This window comes from Anticarsia gemmatalis, chromosome 19 (assembly GCF_050436995.1).
Source record: "Anticarsia gemmatalis isolate Benzon Research Colony breed Stoneville strain chromosome 19, ilAntGemm2 primary, whole genome shotgun sequence".
In the NCBI taxonomy this organism is placed as follows: Eukaryota; Metazoa; Arthropoda; class Insecta; order Lepidoptera; family Erebidae; genus Anticarsia; species Anticarsia gemmatalis.
This window is the reverse complement of record NC_134763.1, coordinates 5704191-5719198: the sequence shown is the minus strand read 5'-3', so window position 1 is coordinate 5719198 and position 15008 is coordinate 5704191. Positions and strand designations below refer to the sequence as shown.

Genomic DNA, 15008 nt, shown 5'->3' with positions numbered 1-15008 from the left:
TTTAAAGAAATTCACTATACTTTCATTTAACAAGCTAACTTTAATTTAAAGAGTCGTCATTTAAATCAGATCTAAAGAATAAAATTATTTACAACAAGAATTATTATTTTAACAAGATAGTGTTTTACAATAGGAAGTAGAAAAAGAACAGTAAATTGAATTAAGTTTGAGTCAGCTGGGTTTTTGGGTTCGCCCACCATGCTGTTTACTCTTAGTTATGAACAGTGTCCTGATAATTTATTTTTCTATGAAATAAATTAATAATTTCGAGCGTGGCTAATAAAAAAATCTGTAAAAGTCTGAAAAATTATAAAACCACCAACTATTTTATAGTTTTATAGGCATCTTGCACGGTTTATTATACGTTTAAGGAAAGAGCTGCTGGTACATAAACATGATAGGTACCTACGTTACTAGTAAGCTCAGCTTTTAAAATTACGATACCTACATTTAAAAATTACAAGATAAAAAAAAATATGTATGAGCTTCCGAATGTTAAATAATGTTCTTTTTTATGAATAAGACTGTTAGCGACTTGTTAGGTGCCGAGGTACCTTTGTAGGTATTTAGTTTGGATCTACAAAAATGTGTCCGAATTCAATACTACAATAAGACACACCTCTATTTTCATTTTATTATCTGTGGCTTTTTGGCTGCCATTTGCTGTGTTCTGTCAGTCATACTTGATGTTATTGAATAAAGATTTGAGTTTTATTTATTTTGAGCTTTAAAACATTATTTAACCATTAAATACGTTGCCGCAGTGTATGTTTTTTTCTTGATTCTGTTCGTTTTCATTTCAAGATTAAGATGAGCCGGGAATATTACAAGTTATCATGTGAGATGTGTTTTTCATAATCTTCGTTTATCAATATTTATTACCTATTTCGTTTTTGTAAAAGACACTAATATACTTTCACATAAGTGTAGAAATACGATTAGAGGGTCTGAATATGGGAAAAACGCTAAGAAAATTTGGTTAATTGCTAATGTGACAGATGTCATTGTGATGTCAGTTCAAAGAATCTTTACAATAATAAAGATGCTATTTATTTGTGTTTTTGATATGATTGTAAATGCATAGGTCATGTAAGTATGTGCGTATTAACTAAAGAAACATATTTTACCTATTGCAGTATGAAGCAGAGGGACCAAACTTACTTTTACATACTTCATAGCAATAACATTGTTTATATCACTAAGTTGTAACATGAACTCACTATGTCTTTGAGTGCATCAGAAAATGTGGGGTAAGTTTTAATACCGTTATGTATTTCAGTTCTGATCATTCAGTATGCTTAGCGCACATTATTTCTTATAAGGAAGGTCCTGTATTGGTTTATACTTACCATTGTATTCACATCAAACCTGCAGAAGGTTTAGCATTGAGCAAACTTTGATAGAAGTACTGCAGTACTAAAACATCTTGATAGTTAAATCAATGTTACAGCAATTGCAGTAACAGGTAATAAGTACCTATTAGATTTTAATCACTAGGTAATTGTGCCGAAATCACTCCATAATGTTTTTGATGCTTAAGATTTTGTAAATAGTTTGCTAAACTGGTTTTTATAGTTATGGCCTGATATAAAGAACATATAAAATGTATTACTATATTAATTATTTCTTGTTTGTTTACAAGTCATTGTTATATGACACTCTAAATTGACACGTTTCCTTATGTATGTGTAATGGTGAGATCTCACTTGTTTATTTGTATTTCTTTATTTTCATCCCATTACTCATACTTCAAATTATACATAGTCTGACAACTTAGTAGCAAGTCTTACAAGCATGATTAATCTAGATTAATGAATAATTATATGTATATTTGTATATCCAAAATAAAGTTACTGTATCCACCATCAACTGCATGATTCCGAGGGTGTTATTCTAAATTTTTAATTTTATATGCCCCCGTAAGTTGCAAATGTTACATATGAGGGTATTTACTAAGATTTTAGACTATAGAAATAAAGAGATTACTCATTCTCAAACATAATTAACCAGTTGTAGTCTCTCTGTAACAACTTACAATGTTCAATTCTTCCTATTGTGAATAGTAAAATATATTCTTTTTTATTTCTAGTTTCAAATATAATTGTAACTAATTAACATAATATAAACAGCTGCATTTTTTGTCGGGACATTGCTTTGTTCCTTTTTTAAATACATATTTTCAAGTTCAAAGACCTGAAAAACTATGAGACTGTCTGATCAGTCTAGTAAAAGTTAAACTATTAATAACATGCTTAAATTTAAAACTTGATGGTTATGAGTATTGTGATAGAGAACCAACAAGTTTTACTCAATACTATTTCATGACTCGGAATAAGTCATTTACCAGTATGAGCGAGAGCTACACATGAAGTCTTCTGGCTTTTAAGAACTGTTTGATCCTTATGCAAAGTTTCCTGTCAATGTATTTTCCTAGATAAATATTTTTAATCTTCTGCACATGATAACTCCTGAACTTAATAGTATATGTGATATTTCAGTTTTGGTGGTATTCCACAAAATATATCAGATGCCAGCTGTGCCACACAGTATAAAATGGCAGTTGAAGGTGTGTCATCGGGGAGCTGTGGTGAAGTAAACATGTTCCTACATGACAACTCAGGGGATGAGCAGGCGTATATACATCTCAATGATAATTTCTACTCCAAATTTAAAATTGATCCCAACGAATTATATACTTTTCATGACTCTGATGTCATAGCGAGTGAGATAACAGTAAGTCACACAGAGGACAATTTTATGTTTTCTGATAGTGTTGATGTTAAGAGTAAATTTTTAGACAGCCCTAATAAAGAGCTAGATCTCATAAGTGCATTCACAAATGGCGACATTAAGGAGGAAGTTAAGAAGGAAGTGGTATCCAATGGACATTATCCACCAGTTTCCAAACCATTGGTAAACTATAAAGACACTAAGACTTCTCATACCAAAGTTCTGAAAGTTAAAAATCAAAGTCAGATGAAAGAACATTCAAGATCAGAATCGTTTAGTGAAGCCCGACGACCGAGTGTGAATAGTCCTAAGGCGCAAAACACTGCCACCGCATCTTCCCCGAGTACTAAAAACAGTATTAATAGTGTTACGTCGAATAATGCTAAATCTTCCTCAAAGCAAACTGGCATGGAGACATTCTTAGATGTATTTAAGAGAGAACAAGGATTAGTTGAGAATTCCGTGCTTGTCAAAACTGAGCCCCCAGGACCATCGACGGGCAAAGTTCCCGTGTCTCCGCCGAAGAAAGGTTCGTCAGGTAATATTTTACAAACTATAATTCAGATTTTGGTACAAAACATTGAACTTCAAAATTAAAGAATAATATTTAAACAGCTGTTGGACGCGGGTAGAAATTGTGCATTTTTCCTTTTGTTATGTTGTGTTGGTACAGTTTATTACAGCATATTATTTATTACGTTATTGTAATGTTTGATTGTAAAGAAATTTTCCTACTTAGGTATACAATACTTCTCTAAAATTTAGTTGCTAATGTAGTAAAGTAACACTAAGTTATATAGCACCTTAAAATGTGCTACTTTTCATAATCTTTCCATAAAATAAGGCCAATTTCGTGTTGGCCATATTTTGCCATAAAATTACTACAATGACTCACGATACGTATTGCTTATTTAAGAACGCTTAATCTATCGATCTCCAAGCCTCTATGGCTATTAGGTATTTACCTCGCAATGTAATCTAATACTATAAATAAATTGCTACTGATATTGCATATAGCCGGTATGTTGAAAGATGATTCTCATTATAGTATCGGGTGGGAGTTGCACGACCTTTCTAGGCGTATTTACTCTAGGACTAGGAGATGCTTGTATATAAATCTGTAGGCAAACGTATTTATATTTACATGCAGATCATTGAGAGTGTTCCTGTTGCAGTTAAAGTGTATGATCTAATGCTATGCATATGCTAAAGCCCACAGATTGTTGTTCAAGGTAATCTAAGAAAACGGAACATTATAAATTATTATATTATTCCAACATTTGTAACTCTAAGATCTAGCTAGGAAAAACACAATTTCGATGTCGTTTCACTACTGTGATACGATTTGATGTAATGTGAATCATCCGAGACGGATAACGGAGAGATCGTTTCCGTGCTCGGAAAATGCCATTAAAATATGTGCATACAAGTCAAGATATTTTTTATCAGACATAAAACCGTTTTAATCGCATTTGATACTCTTTGATCCCGTTATATGTTACATTGGCTACTTTCCAGATTAGGTATAGATTATCACACATAATCAGCGTTTCATCCCGTCTTCGAAGAGACTGCGATTGTAGCGCAATACTTAGTTAACTTTATCGCCTCACTTACTGAATGTACAGCAACTTTAATGAGTTCAAATATAATATGTAATTGCAGAAATGTACGGTCCACGGATCGTATCGGATCTATTTTGTTTCTATGATACATTGTATTTTATGTAGGTTTGTGAAGTATCTAGTCCACTAAATGCTACTACCGTATAAAGCCTGTATTGTAAATTATGATCATCCACGCTGTATATTGCCGGTTATCTTGTACTTGTAGTTAAGTTCTCTTTCAACCACAAAACTTATCTTTTCACGGGATAGGACACTGAGATTGTTATATTACAATCTTCGTATAATTCAGGTAAAACTCCATCGCAACCGAAATCTCGTCGCGGTCGCGGGCCGGCGGTGCACGAGGCGCTGCAGCGGATACCGGCGGCGAAGCGAGCGATCCCTATACCCAACACCTCGTGGCACGCGCCCGGAGACAGCCTGTTCCAGTGCGGACCGCTCGATGATAGGACATCTGTCTTCAGACAACTGGAGAGCAGCAGCAGCGATGATGATAATATGCCTGATTTAGGTAACTATGGTTACCTAACTTGTTGAAAGTACGAACTTTACGACTTAAACTAGAGATATGTGAAATAAGATACCTACATGTTATAAAACAAAGTTTTCTCTTTGTCTGCCTGTCTGTTTTTGATAAACTCAGATTCTGCTGAACAGATTTTTATGCAGTTTTCACGTAAAAATAGTGCGATTATCGAGGAAGGTATTAGTTAATTGTTTATTAAGATTGGCCTGGTGTAATCAGGGGAAAACCCAAAACAGGTAACACATATACAAGTGCTTTTTCCTTTGGTTAGACAGCAGTCATAAAGCAACAAACAAAATCTTTTATATTTTTCCGCTCCATTTGATTAAACGATGTGCCTGAAAATCGAGATAATATTGAGAGTTAGGTATATGAATGGTTTATTGATGTGAATCGTGACTCAATGAAATTAGCACAACAATACAACAGACTGTATTGTACCGAAATTAAAAAGGACGTCACAACCGAAGCTTTATTTAGTTTTCATTTTCTATGTGATTAATTTGAGGAAAAACCGCGCAAGCTATTTACTTTGACGCAAACAAAATAAACAACAATGGTTACATAATAATATTTTAGAATTCGTAAAAGGTGTGAATGTACTAAAATGAAGATAAAGAAATTAATAGCTATCTTAGAATTTGGTCTCCTTTACCTTTAGTCTCTGCGTGCTCCGGAAAAGAACGTAACTATTCAATTATGCTAAAAAAGACTCTAAAGGACATAACATTTTTTGTAGAACAAAATTATTGGTTTTTGTAAAATGTTGTAACATAACTTCGTGAAAATTATATTCATATAGGCACAGGACTCATTTCCCCGTTTACAAGGGTATACAAATACACAGTAATAGGTAACAATATAATTCTCTGTTAGACGCTGGTGTGGGCGCCGTGTGCGTGGAAGAGTCCGCGGCGGAGTCTCGCGGCGCTCGGCTAGCGCTGCGTCGCGCGGCGCTGCGGCGGTCAGTCGCGCGAGCACACCACGCGCTCAGACTGTCCACGCACCACCATCGTGAACATCGCTCGCTCGCGACGCTACTCAAGGTATACTTTACTTTTGATTACTAAGCAAGAGATATGTGTTGATATTTTATGTGTATGAGTAGAAAATGAGCGTCGTTGCTATCTATGACCCTTGTAAATAAAAGTATTTAGCAATGCGTGATTTAATAAATTTGCCCAGGTATAAGCGTGTACGCAACTACGCACGTTCACACGCTCACTCGTACGTTTCATAAACAAAACAAAACAATAAAATGTAAATGTACTTATTTACTTGCCGTTTTAAATAAATTAGTAAAGGTTAAACGTCTCGTAGGGTGATCTAAAAGTAAATTTCGATTTCAACAGAAACAACTAAGCACCGCTGGAACGTCGTGCCGTCTTCCAACTCAGACTGTGAATCATTTGCTCGCTATGCGCGGGATGCCTGCCGTGCTCACTTCACAGGAACGAAGGAAACTAAGGTAAATGTTATTAGAACGTCATTTCTTTCTACCACCGAGTCATCTTTGTTGTATTTACTACTAAAAAGTCGATTTAGGTATTAATTCTGGAAGTAGTAATATTATGGGATAGTTACTACGCGTCAGTTGCCTCTTTGAAGGGGGCCTGCCAGTAATAATAATAAATCGTTCAACAGGGAAACAGGTTGGTCAGGAGGCGAATCGGGTCGTGGAGGTGACGTAACACCAAGCACGAGTGGCGTAGAGATAGAATGTGCAGAAGAGAAGTGCGATCGTTCAGCGCTCCCGTGCGCGCGGTACTGTCTGTCGCACGTGACGCTGGCGCCCGAACAACGCCTGTACGCGGCGTGCGCGGCCGTGTTCGCGGGCGGGGCACGCTGTCGACATCCATTACTGCCTCTGCATGATCAGACGCCGCTGTGTGCTGAACATGCTTGGAAACGGGTATGATTGTTACATTATATGGTCGATTGTTAGGTGTAGTGGTTATTTCTTCGTCTTCTGTAAATATTTTTTTGCAATTCGATGGTAACGTTTGGTGGTATTTGTCAGAATAAAGATGGCGCCACTGGGAACCGAATTTGTAAATTGTTTATTGGTTTACATTTTAAGTAAACCATCAAATATAATTGCAAGGTTAACTTTAGCGTATGTCGAAGTATCTGGAATTCTTCTACCATTGTATTTGTTCTTTTAAAAAACAAATATAAAAGTTAAGATTTCTAAGCTAGAGTTATGTTCTTATAGGATAATTACGACAAGCTTTCTCGTGACTGTCGGCCGAAGAAGGCGGCAGTGCGCAAGCGCGTGTGCCCGTCGACACCGCGCGGTCCGCGCCGCGCCAAGCGCCGCCGCCGACCACCCGCGCGCCTGCGCGCTCCCACCGAAGGGCACGGAGCTGAACAATCACTCTCAGGTATTACATACATACTATCCCGATATTTTGAAATAATCTTTTATAGCTGTTGTTTTGCGCGAGTATTATGGGATAGTCGATATTAATTTTGATTTCGTGAAGGCCCAACAGGGGTTGCTGCATGTGTGTGCAGCGGAAACCAATGATGATTAACTTATATGCACTCTGCGACACGAAGTAAAATATCAATTGCAGTTACAATATAAATAGATGCATTATTATTTCATGAAGTTTTGTTGTGTTTATAACTATATCTTTACATGTTATATTTAGAACTGAACGTGTGTTCGAACTCCTCGACGTACGACAGTTCAGAGGACACGGCGATGGGCGCGCTTAGCGAGAGTGAATACGTCACTGTGGCGAACGATTCGCATGAACTTGGTACGTATAAAGAAGCCTCGATTATTGACTTTTAATAACTGTACTGTACTTTTTTAAATATATTTATTTATGTATAATTATGAGGTTGTCCAACATAATAAAATGTATTTTTTTTCTAAAGAAATTGTATAACGTCATTTTCAGAAGTGGAAGTTGGTCAAGTACCACCGGACGACATATTGGATCCAGCGGTACTCAGCCAAATACCAGACGAAGCTTTTACGGAGTTCTTCAATCAATGTGAGTATATATGCTATGCAATTATTTTACAGAACGTACACGTACGCGTGCGTGCACGTAATTACATGCAATACGGTAAGTTTACGTATTTAGACTAACATTAAAACGCATACATTATAAGATCATAAGAAAGGAATTACACTTATATTTACATCAATATGTGAGAAGAAGTCGTAATAGACGGGTTATTGATAATAGTCTGTGCTTTATTATTACGGCATTATGGCTTAAAATGGTACATATTCTTTTTTCCCTTAGTCTGTCTCTGATTAGTAAGTGTTTGATATATTTCAGCGGAAGGCGGCGCATCGTTCGCGGAGAGCTCGGAGCTGGCGGCGGCGCTGGAGGCGGTGCTGGACGAGCGCGGGCTCGACGAGCGAGTGCTCGACGACAGGCTCGACTCCATCGACTGCGTGTTCACGCACTCCGATCATATTTCCAAAAACAAGGTAAGTTCTCTATAATATACAAGCATTATTAACTATGAAATGCTCGATAAGACTTGACTTGCCTCCTGTAACGTAAAATATAGCAATGACGTTTTACCATCTAATAGATCTGAGTTAACCAATTATGTTGTTGAGTAACTGCATTTTTAGTTTATTGTTACCGTTTTCAGATGCAAGTGTCTACTTCGATGCCCATGGAGATGTCATCGCGAGTGCCCTCATAACACAGTAACTTTACACTTTTTATGTTAAGCTATAATAAACTCTATGTACTATAACAATTAGGAACAAATTCGATATTCATAGTCTCAAGAGTTGGAAATATTTTTCTTCATGCTTTAATTTTTGTATGTGTGCATGTGTAAGTGAAGATGTTTGTGAGTCGTGATTCGGATTGATGTTTGTGATACTTCGACAAATTACAGTACCAATATTGGGGCCAATGGTTCCTTTGTTTATGCAGTTCCGCCAATACTAATTGTGCAAACACTGATCAAACATTGGCTCCAACATTGGACGTGTAAGTGACATACGAAGATCAGTTTTGTGTTCAAACAAATGGCTAGTTATGGGCTAAATATTGCATAGATGCATTCTTCCAAAAAAATTGTCTTGCCTGAAGTACTATGGTACTCTTAAAGTATTTAGTTGTTCCGATCACAAAGGAAAATACTCAATCTAGCGTAACTTCCAATAGCGAAAGCTTGATAGATTTATTTTTATATGAACATTTTTGATGCGTAATTTTGAAATAGTTGAAACTCTATAAAACAGTAGGCAAGCGTTTGTATCATTGAATCGGATTGGTATAGACCGGTGTGTAACTTTGGTCCATTTCAAAAAAAGTTATATAACCATCAATAAATAGGCTTGCAATTTAGAAATATTTCTTTTTCTGGGCTAAAGTTACCTGAGGTTATAAACTAAACCGCTTACAATATCTACCTTTAGTATTGCTTTAATATTTTATTAAAAGTTCGTTACCTTTTTGGTGTATAAATTAGCATGTATATTGTCATTTCATAGACTGTCATGGTATTTATTTCATTTTTTCCCATATGTGCTGATTTATATGCTAATTATGGCTAAACTGTAAAGTGCTGTTACATCAGTGGCGTGGTATAGGTTTAAATACATTTTCGGCCGATGTTAATATGCTATCTATGGATAGATTTGCTTATCGTTAGTTGAATTTTGACAGATCTTTCATACAAAGTGGGTCGGAATTTAACTGAAGATAAGCAAATATAACCATGGCTAACATTTTAATATCGGCTGTTAGGCGGTCACAACACAGTTAGTAAACTGTTTTAGACTAAATATTTGAGATGTTATTAGTAAATTATTATTTCGGTTTGTGGCTATCAACGTGCAAATGCTTAGTACGTGAGATATCTTTAACCCTAACCTTTGTATACTGCTAATTAGCTACATTTTCTTAGAAAATTTTAAAGCCTTTTGTAACAACATTGAATTGGTGCTTACGGGACTTGCTGAAAATCTATGATATAATCGTATTATAAATCGCGAAGAGGCTTCGCTTCACGTATTGTAGCTTTGCGAATTGATACCGTATTACGTCGTATTGCAGTTTAAAATCCTTGCCGCGCCACTGTAGGACATATGTACAACAAGGTCTACGTGACATTTGTTTGAAACAAAATGTGGTGGCGTGACGTCACCGCCGAGCATTTGGCATAGTTCTGCCTTCAGTAGTTGTCATAGTTTAGCTTAGATAATTGTTATGACGTAGACGTGTCGACGCGAATGGAAGGACGCTCTTGTGTGCTGCGGTGACTTGTGAAATACGAGAAAGCAACAATAAAATGTAATTCAACAACTTATTAGAGCAGACTAAAATTCTTTATATATTCAAAATATAGTAAATGCCCAGGCTTATGTCAGATGCATACGAATGTTCAAAATTGTAAATTTTGAACACATCTGCGAGTCAAACTTTGTAGTCAAGAATCACTAAGTTGCACTACAGATTTTACTAATTCAAAACCACTGTGTTTGGTGAACCAAGCATTAACCTTTTGTGGATTTTAATAAGATATTTAAAACCGTATCTAGATTCATTTTATACTGCAAGATACATTTATTATTGAATTATTAAATCTACTTATGAATAAACAGTGTTTTCTCGTATAATACAAATCGCAAGTCTAGTATAAAAAGTTAGAAGGCGACGCTACGATGTTTACGTGTTAGTTGAATTATAACGAGAGTGGTGTGTGTGAGTGCGCGTCAATGTATTCCTGTGTGTGTCGCAAACGCCTGCAATAATAAAACATAAAGTGATATATACGAAACATATACACCAAAATAAATTGATGTCATAGAATTACATAGTGTTATAACGCTAGACAGATTCGAATACCGACAAGTGCCCACAGTTCTATTATCCGCCGTATCTAATAATGATTAGTGTTACATTATTATCTGTCGTATGTAATAATGTTCTGTATAAGTGCCGATCAGTGTCGTAGTAAGCGAGTCCTACATAAGCCTTGTTATTAAATATTAATGTAAATAAAAGCAATATAGACTGGAATTAACGTTGTCGAGAATGAAAGCTGAATGTTGCGAATATACATTGTCCAACGAATACTGAAATTATGAAAACTTTTCTGGGATTAAAATTTTAAGTTTTCAGTTTTATGAGAGTAATTAACTTTTGCATTATTAAACTGTTTTTAAAAACGTCGTGTAAGTTCTGATTAGCTATACAGTGTTTTGTCACTTTCAATCAATTTTGAAACTGCATATTATTGAAAAGGACAACACATTTTTTAACTAAGAGGTGTGTGTGTGTATACATCCAAACTCTAGTGCTAAAGTTAAATAAAACTGCATTACCAGTTTGATTACATATTTGTACTGTATCCAGGTACTTTGGTTGGTATGTATGCGTCTACCTACTTCATTATGATCGCTGGGTTATATTTCACTAGGTTGATTTATAATTCCTGAACACAAATTGAAGCATAGCACCATAAATAATTTGGCTGTTAGATTATACTTACAAGTAATATCCTTCGTGAAATCATAAAAAAATAACGGTTTTTTTTTACTTTGTATTTTAACCTTCTTCTTCTTTTAAACTTCTTCAAGTGGTAGTGTTTGGTGTCAGTGTTTGTTGGACAGTGTAAGTGACCGAGCAATCGCTACTGCCGTCATATCAATGTTGGAACTCTTATTAAACGATACGCTGTACGTTGTCAAAAGTAATAATAGCGCTAGAGACAGAACCAAATAAAGAAATATTTTTGTAAATTTGTTATGTTCCTATATAAATCTTATGTGATTGTATAATGGCTGAGAAGCGATTGAGTTAAACATTATATTTTGCTAGTATTGAATCAATTGGTATATTTTAAGTTTAATTTAATTTAATCTCGATAAGGAACCTCGGGATGTACATTTGTTTGAACCAGTCGACGATTCTGTACTATCGGTAGCATTTCCAAATATCAATTAAATAATTTCCGCTTCTTTAGGTGTTTATAAATAATAATGTAGCATTTTATTTGCAGATATAAATTACTTATTCCATGCGTTTAAATCGACAATGTTCGTACGATTGTATATTTTTAAACTATAGATCCAAAATAAATTTACCGTTCGCTAGTATAGAAGTGTTGTGTGAGCCGCGGCCGCGGGCATGGAGTTTGTGTTTGTGAATGTCACAGTTGGAGTTCAGAGACAAAGACAACGATGTTGTCGGCTGTTGTATTAGTCACTTGTTGGGTACCGACGAGTACATAAGTATGTTCCCAATCATTTATATTAGTGCCCACAGTAAGGTAAGGCCCAGCCACGCACTGCGGTTAAACGGCACATAATCTCTAACCACTTTAGTTATAACGCTGAATAACAATGTCCTACTAACTGTTGTGACTGTTTCACTTACTGCATACTACTGCTATAACATTGTTATTGAGCGGTTATGACTAACGACAAGTGATCACTGATCATATCTTAGGGCGACGACGCTTAACGCTTTAGTAATTATTCGATATGTCAATTTGTAATCGCGTGTTAGTGATTTTGCGTAGTAAGCATAGACTGAAGAATAACATCGAAGTATTATAATTATCTATGTAAGATCTTGCGCAAGTCTTCCGCCGCGGTAGGTGGCCGAGGTGCGTGGCGGGTCGGCGTGGATATTCTGTTGGTTACAAGACAATAAACATAAAATAGAGATTGTGAGTATAAAGCGACCGCGGGCCGCGGCGTTACGCGTATAGTAGTATAATGTATCGGATACGCTTAATTCTCCATATGCAGTACCTGCACTTTTGTTTTATAACAATATACAAATTACAATAGATATAGGAACTTGTACTAAATGTATCTATGTATTTTTACGTGCTAGTTTTATTTATTGTTTGTACTTTTCGTAGATCAATTCGAATTGACTGCTCTTAGGGAGATTAACGTAATGTAAGTAAATATTTTGCACCTTTAGTTTAAGGGTTATTATGTAGATATGGAACATACGACGGAGGTTTTAGCGAAACATGAGAAGCATGGCCACCCATGTGATATGTAAGTAGGTTTCATTAGTATCGTTTATAAGTTTTACATCGTCAGTTCGTCATTGGCAGATCACATTGGATCCTGTACGCAACAGATAAGTGAAGGAATCGTTATAGCCAAGTTAGTCGGTGTTGCACTGTTGCTTGCTTCGGTGAGCGGTCATATATTGAAGTTTCTTGGATTTTGTACGCGAGCGATGTTTTAAGATTCTAATGTATTGTAAACAGTCACTAATGTATTGTAAACTAAATTTTTCTAACCCGATTCAAAATTGTATGGATAAGGATTAAATTCTCAGTGTTTTCATGTCACAAATACTAAATGGTCAGTATACGAGTATGTAATATGGATAAGCACGTGGTCAAGTTAAACATACCTGGTAACAAGCTGGTAGCCTATCGCTCGACAGATATTGCGACTAGGAGTGACTGTTGGATAGGAATGGTTCTGACTGTATTAGTGTAGAGATGGCTAAAATTTATCGTATCGGTGTTTAGAAGTTCGCGAGATGTGGTAATTGTAGTGTTAGCGTACAAAACAGGATTATTCGGACACATCGTAATATGTAAGGGATACTCCCCTGAGCATTTATTAATAATAATGTATGGTGTAGATCTGTAATGTGGTGTGTCCGAATAATTCAGTTTATAATGCAACAATTAAGTTAGATAACCGCTACCTCTTTGAATGCCTGAAATTGTTCACAGTTTATTGTCCAATGTGTGTAACATGATGATGTTAAAAAAATGAAATAAACATGAAGAAATTTTGACTCGTAATTGTTTATATTTTTTACCCTTACATCTATTATACTGGCTTTCATCTTCCTAGGAATTGTTTGGCCTATCCACGCTTACGCATAAGTTATGTACGACCATGTTTCAAAGTGATAATAAGTTTTTACATAAATTAAGTATTTAATAAATAAAATAGAGTTAATACATATTTTGCGTGAAAATATTAAATATCTAATTAACTTTACTGTACCTACATAAAACTGTACATAAGTTTAATAAACCTGAAACACGATTGTGTTAGAATGTTACATAATAAAATGTTATTAGCTAACTTCTTCAGCTCCACATACCTGTACGTTTATGAGCCATGTATAACTTATGCGCACGCTTGGTAATAAACACAATGGAAATATTATAATATACACAAATTTTTGTCAATGACTTTGTCACATGGAAATATTTTCATGTTTTACAGACTAATATGTGCTATGCTATTGAGGAATATGATCAACAATATTGTTTATTATGACGAATTTCACAGTTGATATTATTGGTCGTTCATGGTTATAGAGCGCAATATTTATGACGATTTAAGGTGACGTTCAATTTTATTCTGAAACTCGCAGTGACTTAACATTCAACTTAACGTGGCATCAAAAAAATAATTAAAACATAAGTAGTTTGTTTTAAAGAACCTTAGTCTTTCTTACATGCTTGCCTTTTTTGTTTTAAGAATTTGATCTGCCAATTTTAATCTAAATCTGTTCTGTAGTTTACTAATAAAAGTGAGATAAACATAATAAAATTCCTATTTATATACCAATATTATATAATAATAGACATCATTAATGTCATTCAACTTTGCGAATTTAATTACTACTTGAACATTTTATTGAATGCTCTTAGGTGCGTGCGGTCAATGTATTGTGGGCTTTTGATTCATTTAATCGATTTGTTTCTTTGTGTGGTACATTCAGCTTTGTCACAATGTAAGTATCGTACACATACTATACATTTATTTTTGTATGTAACTTGACGATTATGTATTTCTGAAGGGTGAGGCAGAAGCGGTTTTAAAGAGTGTGAAGTTCTGTTTGGTTCCTTAAAATTATACTTAGATATATTAGTGACTACTTAACTAATCTAATTATATACTAAAATATTTTGATTTTACTTAAAGAATATTTACAATTTATACCATCTACAACATTTAAAATAAGCGAAATCTAAGGTACCTGCGGGTATTAAGGCCTGTCGGGTAATAAGGCCTAAATAACAAAAAACGTACGAAATACAGTATAGATAGTAGACGATCAAGATTACAGTCACACAAGCTCAGAGCGTATACGAGTCGCTGCAAAGTGGCGGACGCACTCTTGCACTTC

The 15008-nt window shown here is 35.2% G+C and overlaps 1 protein-coding gene across 2 annotated transcripts; it reads left to right on the top strand.

Moving 5' to 3' along the window:
- The first annotated feature begins 536 nt into the window (after positions 1-536).
- On the top strand, positions 537-13658 carry LOC142980977 (uncharacterized). Of its 2 annotated transcripts, none has more exons than XM_076126622.1 (12): positions 537-838; positions 1137-1250; positions 2499-3259; positions 4648-4869; positions 5761-5930; positions 6237-6352; positions 6529-6796; positions 7100-7268; positions 7542-7652; positions 7797-7892; positions 8187-8341; positions 8512-13658. In XM_076126622.1, exons 2-12 carry the CDS (start codon positions 1222-1224, stop codon positions 8563-8565), a joined length of 2151 nt encoding a protein of 716 aa, XP_075982737.1. In that variant the 5' UTR covers positions 537-838; positions 1137-1221; the 3' UTR covers positions 8566-13658. The 2 variants fall into 2 exon arrangements, with proteins under 2 accessions (XP_075982737.1, XP_075982736.1); XM_076126621.1 differs by having other exon boundaries at positions 2499-3268.
- The last annotated feature ends 1350 nt before the right edge of the window (positions 13659-15008 follow it).

Coding starts and splice junctions, on each gene's coding strand:
- LOC142980977 (XM_076126621.1), top strand. CDS start 1,222: ATGTCTTTGAGTGCATCAGAAAATGTGGG. Junction 4,870..5,760: donor TGATAATATGCCTGATTTAG/GTAACTATGGTT, acceptor ATTCTCTGTTAG/ACGCTGGTGTGGGCGCCGTG. Junction 6,353..6,528: donor CAGGAACGAAGGAAACTAAG/GTAAATGTTATT, acceptor ATCGTTCAACAG/GGAAACAGGTTGGTCAGGAG.